This window comes from Arvicola amphibius, chromosome 7 (assembly GCF_903992535.2).
Source record: "Arvicola amphibius chromosome 7, mArvAmp1.2, whole genome shotgun sequence".
NCBI lineage: Eukaryota > Metazoa > Chordata > Mammalia > Rodentia > Cricetidae > Arvicola > Arvicola amphibius.
The window spans coordinates 65,936,781-65,943,849 of record NC_052053.1 but is presented as its reverse complement, the minus strand read 5'-3'; the positions used below and the strand labels follow the sequence as shown (position 1 = coordinate 65,943,849).

The 7,069-nt window shown below is 43.7% G+C and overlaps 1 protein-coding gene across 1 annotated transcript; it reads left to right on the top strand.

Moving 5' to 3' along the window:
• The first annotated feature begins 4,666 nt into the window (after positions 1–4,666).
• LOC119819117 (C-terminal-binding protein 2-like) lies at positions 4,667–6,211 on the top strand. The gene has a single exon (XM_038337155.1). It carries the CDS (start codon positions 4,874–4,876, stop codon positions 6,209–6,211), a length of 1,338 nt encoding a protein of 445 aa, XP_038193083.1. The 5' UTR covers positions 4,667–4,873.
• Positions 6,212–7,069: the final 858 nt, after the last annotated feature.

The window sequence follows — 7,069 nt, the reverse complement described above, 5'->3', positions numbered from 1 at the left end:
TTTTTCCTTTGGGCTCTCGTTATTACTTAGCTTCTCTAGGATCATGAACTATAGGCTGAGTGTCCTTTGTTTATAGTTAGTATCCACTTATGAGTGAGTACATACCATATTCATCTTTTTGCTTATGGGTTACCTCACTCAGTATAGTGTTCTCTAATTCCATCCATTTGTATGCAAAATTCAAAATGGCAGTGACTTACCACTGAGTAGTATTCTAATGTGTATATGTGCCACATTTTCTTTGTCTATTCATTGACTGAGGGGCATCTAGGTTATTTCCAGGTTCGTGCTATTACAAACAATGCTACTATAAACATAGTTGAATAAATGCTTTTGTAGTATTATTGATCATACAAAAATACTTTGGGTATATGCACAAGAGTAGTATTGCTGGATCCTTAGGTAAGTTGATTCCCAATTTTCTGAGAAACAATCATACTGATTTCCCAAGTGGTTGTGCAAGTTTACAATCCCACCAGCAATTAATAAGTGTTCCCCTACTCTACATCCTCTCCAGAATAAGCTATCGTTAGTATTTTTGATCTTAGCCATTCTGAGGTGTACGATGGTATCTCAGAATTGTTTTGATTTGCATTTTCCTGATTGCTAAGAATGTTGAACATTCCCTTAAGTATCTTTTGGCCATTTGAGATTCATCTGTTGAGAATTCTCTGTTTCGTTCAGTTTCCCATTTTTTAATTGGATTATTTTGAATTTTAATGTCTAATTTCTTGAGTTCTTTATAAATTTTGAAGATCTTTCCTTTGCAGAAATGGAGTTGGTAAAAATCTTTTCCCATTCAGTAGGCTGCCTTATTGTCTTATTGACTGCGTTCTTTGCTTTAAAGGGGCTGCTCAGTTTAGGAAAATTTATTTGCAGATAATCCTATACATGATTTGTAAAATCTCTTTTCAAATTAGTTTAGTTGTTACTCTACTCTAAGGTGACATTATCCCTTCATCATTCAATATTAGGGGAAACACATATTCATCCTGCCCACCCTTTCAGGGCTCATGCTGCAATACCAGTTATTCCAGTGTTATATTATACATATGTATCATCTAGGTATCTCCTTTTCTATAAACTATCTAGAACGAATCAGAGGACATACTGAAGAGAAGAGAATTTCAATGGCATCTCTATAAACAACTGTTACTTTCTTTCTACTCCAGAGGGAAAACTTGGCCTGTGCCTATTTGTTCAATAATTTACTTACCTTAGTGTGGATATATGAAGTCTTTTAATTAATATTCATAGGCTCTCCATAAAATGGTCTGGATATTCTTGTTCAAAAGTAAAATCCTTGGGATTAGAATAGATGTGTTGGTTCTGATATATTGTGTGTCCAAAAAAAAAAAAAAACTCATTAAAAACTTTACCTTGTTCATCTGTTTTGGGGAGCAACCATGTAAGCCGATCCTCACACTGACCCTGAAAAACATGTTATGTGTTCTGCTGTCAGGATTTTAAGAATGTATTCCATGTTGTCTCCAAGGCTTCGTCACACACTGTTTTTGTTAATACATGAATTTCTGGAGAAGCCTTAGCCTCAGATGAAAAGATTATCTTTTTCATTTTAAACCTGTCCCACCTTTTTGATCCATTAACATGAAGCTGACAGACAACACGGCTTCTGAAGACACTTCTTTAGCTAACACATGAGAAAACAGGATTTTCCTGTCACCAACATCAGAGAGTGCAGAGAGTTATTCTGGGTCAACAAAAGAACCAACACAATGTGAAAATCATAGAACTCAGTTACCTATGGGAAGTATTGGAGGGAGATGAACCAGGGACTGGAGCTGATGTCTGCTGAGATGTGTGTATTTGTGACTGAGAATTTTGTTGACTGAGTTACACAAACTGCCTATAGAGAAATCATTAGCTTGGACTTCGAGGTGCAAGTTAATTTTTACCCAAATGCAAAGGCTCAAAAATAGAATCTTGCAACAATTTTAACAATGTACAATTTTATAAGGTCCTCTTAGGTTAGTAGTAGAAAACTGTGGATGGCTCATTTTCTAACTGTCGAAATTAATATCAATTCAGGGAAGTTGTTTCTATACCACACGTTAAAGAAGAAACAGGATGAAATAAAGATTGCTCAAAATTCCCAATCTGTCTTACAAAATTTTGCTGTCAACAAGTTTCATAATTTCAGACACCTGATGACATATATATATGTGTGTGTGTGTGTGTGTGTGTGTGTGTACGTGTACATATATATATATATATATATATATATATACATATATGTATATATATACACATGTGTGTATATATATGGAAAATATATAATTAATGTGCTGATTTGTCTGACAGGAAGCAATTAGACATCTTAGAGTTTTCTGGGGAAACAAAGATGTTTAGTGTGTAATTAAAAAGCAAGATTAATAGGTTATTACAGGTAAATGATACTCTAGACGATTTCTTTATATCTTACGTTTCAGGTTGCGTTTTCCTTATTATCTCTATTTCACTTTTCATGTTTTTTTCCTTTCTGCTTTGATTTGTTTTTATTATTAAAAATTTCCACCTCCTCCCCACCTCCCATTTCCCTCCCCCTCTCTTAATTCCCCTCCCCTCCCTTGCCAGTCCAAGGAGCAGTCAGGGTTCCCTGCCCTGTGGGAAGTCCAATGTGCAACACACTCCATCTGGGTCTAGGAAGGTGTGCATCTTAACAGACTAAGCTTCCCAAAAGCCAATACATGCGGTAGGATCAAAACCCAGTGCCATTGTTCTTGGCTTCTCAGTCAGCCTTCACTGTCCGACATGTTCAGAGAGTCCTGTTTGATCCCATGTTTTTTTTTTTTTTTTCAGTCCAGGTCACGCTGGACTTGGTGAGCTCCCATTAGACCAGCCCCACAGTCTCAGTGGGTGGGCACCCTCCTCCCGGTTCTGACTTCCTTGCTCATGTTCTCCCTCTTTCAGCTCTTCATTTGGGCCTTGGGATCTCAGTCCTGCACTAAAGTGTGGGTCTCTGTCTCTATCTCACTCCATCTCCAGATGAAGCTTCTATGGTGATATACAAGATATTAATCAGTATGGCTATAGGAAAGGGCCATTTCAGGCTCCCTCTCCTCCACTGCCCAAGGAACTAGCTGTGAACATCTCTGTGGATACCTGGGACCCCCTCTAGAATGAAGTCTCTTGCTAACCCTAAAATGGCTTCCTTAATTAAGATATCTTCTTCCCTGCACCCTATCGACCCTTCCTCCATTCCAACCATCCCATTCCCCTAGGGTCTCCCCATCCTCCCCTGCTCACTTTTCTATCCACATCTCCCCATCACCCCTTACCGCCACCCCACCCCCAACCCCAAGATTCCAATTTTTGCCTGACAATCTAGTCTACTTCCAATATCCAGGAGGATAACTATATGTTTTCCTTTGGGTTCACCTTCTTATTTAGCTTCTCTAAGATCTGGATTATAGGCTCACTGACCTTTATATATGTCTAGAATCCACTTATGAGCGAGTACATACGAAATTCATCCTTTTGGGTCTGGGTTACCTCACTCAGAATAGTGTTTTCTATTTCCATCCATTTGCATGCAAAGTTCAAGATGTCATTGTTTTTTACTGCTGAGTAGTACTCTAATGTGTATATATTCCACATTTTCTGTAACCATTCTTCCATTGAAGGACATCTAGGTTTTTTCCAGGTTCTGGCTATTACAAATAATGCTGCTATGAACATAGTTGAACAAATGCTTTTGTAGTATGATAGGGCATCTGTTGGGTATATTCCCAAGCGTGGAATTTCTGGATCCTGGGGTAGGTTGATTCCGAATTTCCTGAGAAACTGCCACACTGATTTCCAAAGTGGTTGCACAAGTTTATATTCCCACCAGCAGTGGATGAGTGTACCCCTTACTCCACATCCTCTCCAGCAATGGCTATCATTACTGTTTTTTATTTTAGCCATTCTGAGAGGTGTAAGATGGTATCTCAATGTTGTTTTGATTTGCATTTCCCTGATAGCTAAGGCAGTTGAGCATAACCTTAAGTGTCTTTTGGCCATTTGTACTTCTTCTGTTGAGAATTCTCTGTTCAGTTCAGTGCCCCATTTTTTAATTGGGTTAATTAGCATTTTAAAGTCTAGTTTCGCCCTGGAGAGAGCCGATTTGTAGTGAGAAGTATCTGTAGGGGCGAGACCGGACCATGTGGGTTTGTGTCATTGGTTTGCAAAGAGAGACCCCGCCTTTGAAAAAAAAAAAGCCAGCGAGCGAGCGAGCAGGAACCCTCACCTCGCCTCCTGCCTCGCTCCTGCGTAGCCAGAGGGCACCGGACCAGCGGCCCGAGCCGCTTCCGTCCTTCCCTTTCCTTTTCTCTGCGCTTTCCTCCTCCTTCCCGGGAGGAGAAAACAAATAAAGAAGAGCAAATAACCGGGAGGCGCTTGGCTTCTAGGACCTTCCCTCCCCGGATCCAAGTTGCAGCCAGCATCCTCTGGGGGGTGGCTCGGGAGCTGACCAGAGGAGCCAGCGGCGGCCGGAGGAGCGGGAGACCAAGCTGGGAGCCATGCCGCGTTGAGGGGGGGCCTCACCGCCAGCGCCACCACCACCACCGCCGCCGCCGGGTGGGCTGGGAGGGGCGGGAGCCGCGGCTACCGCCGCCGCCTCCCGGATGGGCGCCCTTCTCCGTGGACGCCTGCGACCCAGGACGAGGGTTTCCTCACCGTAAATGCTTGTGAACCGGTGAAGCTGCACCCCCCTCAAAAAGACGGACATCCCCTCAAGTGAGCTGTAGTGTTTGTGGACGCATTTATATCGGGTTCATAGTGACGCAATGCACGCAGACTCCTGCGAGTTCCCCTAAGTTCTTAGCGGACTGCTTTGCCTTTTGAATCAGAGAGTTGCAAAGTTCGATAAAGAATGGCCCTTGTGGATAAGCACAGAGTCAAGCGACAGCGATTGGACAGAATTTGTGAAGGTATCCGCCCCCAGATCATGAACGGCCCCCTGCACCCCCGCCCCCTCGTGGCACTGCTGGATGGCAGAGACTGTACTGTGGAAATGCCCATCCTGAAGGACCTGGCCACTGTGGCCTTCTGCGATGCACAGTCCACTCAGGAAATCCATGAGAAGGTATTGAATGAGGCTGTGGGTGCCATGATGTACCACACTATCACCCTCACCAGGGAAGACCTGGAAAAGTTCAAGGCTCTGCGAGTGATCGTGCGAATTGGCAGTGGTTATGATAACGTGGACATCAAGGCTGCTGGTGAGCTCGGGATCGCTGTTTGCAACATCCCGTCCGCTGCAGTGGAGGAGACAGCCGATTCCACCGTCTGCCACATCCTCAATCTGTACCGGCGAAACACGTGGCTATACCAAGCCCTACGAGAAGGCACACGGGTACAAAGTGTGGAACAGATCCGTGAGGTTGCCTCAGGAGCTGCTCGCATCCGAGGGGAAACACTGGGCCTCATCGGCTTTGGTCGCACAGGGCAGGCAGTTGCAGTTCGAGCCAAGGCCTTTGGATTCAGCGTCATATTTTATGACCCCTACTTACAGGATGGGATAGAGCGGTCTCCGGGCGTGCAAAGGGTCTACACTCTGCAGGACTTGCTGTATCAGAGCGACTGTGTCTCCCTGCACTGCAACCTGAATGAGCATAACCACCACCTCATCAACGACTTCACTATTAAGCAGATGAGGCAAGGAGCATTCCTTGTGAACGCAGCCCGAGGAGGTTTGGTGGATGAGAAAGCCTTAGCTCAGGCCCTCAAAGAGGGAAGGATACGAGGAGCAGCCCTCGATGTGCACGAATCTGAGCCCTTTAGCTTCGCTCAGGGCCCGTTGAAAGACGCACCAAATCTCATCTGCACGCCACACACAGCCTGGTACAGTGAACAAGCATCACTAGAGATGAGGGAAGCAGCAGCCACTGAGATCCGCCAAGCAATCACAGGTCGCATCCCAGAAAGCTTGCGAAACTGTGTCAACAAAGAATTCTTCGTTACTTCAGCTCCTTGGTCAGTCATTGACCAGCAAGCAATTCATCCCGAGCTCAATGGTGCCACATACAGGTATCCACCAGGCATCGTTGGGGTGGCTCCAGGAGGGCTTCCTGCAGCAATGGAAGGGATCATCCCTGGAGACATCCCGGTGACTCACAACCTCCCCACAGTGGCACATCCTTCCCAAGCTCCCTCCCCCAATCAGCCCACAAAACATGGGGACAATCAGGAGCACCCCAACGAGCAATAGCAGAGAATGCTGAAGGTAATCATTCAGATAAAGTTGGGACCAAGAGACAGTAGCAAACAGATTAACTAAGGAAAAGGAATTTGGCGGTCTTTAAAACTGATCCTGGACATCACTGATACAGTGTTAAAGCTACAAGAGCTAGAATACTGAAGATGGTATCTGCTTCTGGAAGTGTGGAAAGACTAGGACGTGATTTATTAACGACCAACTTCTGTTATTGTGTGTTAAGTTTTTCATCTGTGCATCAAATCACAAAGAATAAATAGAGCTTTCCTTCATCAGTCCCTTGGGCACAGCAAGTCCTGAGCAACTTGCTCTCGATGTTGCATCAAAAGCTCGAATATTAATAAAAAAACATTGAGAGGAATTCCCCATCAAGACTAGTCCCTTTGGTCTACAGGGGCTGGTTGCCTCCTTTGCCGGTAGGAAGATTAATTTTGACAAGATGGGGAGGACGTTGTGTGCCTGTGCAGACATCTACATGCACAGGGTTGAAGAAGTAAAAGCTCTTGTACAGAAGTTCTCAACTCTGAGCGGGCAAAGCTGGTTGTGAGTTCAGTAAAACCCTCTGATGATACAAAAACAAAACAAACAAACAAAAAAAGGAAAAGAACAAAAAGAAAAAAAGTATTAAGTTTCACAAGCTGTTTGTACTCAAATATATTTTCTCAGTTTCAGATCCTCAGCTATTTTATTGAGTGGAAAGTCTTGGACGAGAAGGGTTCAAGAAGAATAATGTTGCATTTCCTTATGTCTCAGGAAACACTTTTTATGGTAACTTGTCAGATTGTCTATGAACAAACCCACTTTTTTAGACATTGATAAATTCTTTTCTTCACGTGATATTTTATACAAGAA

Coding starts and splice junctions, on each gene's coding strand:
- LOC119819117 (XM_038337155.1), top strand. CDS start 4,874: ATGGCCCTTGTGGATAAGCACAGAGTCAAGCGACAGCGATTGGACAGA.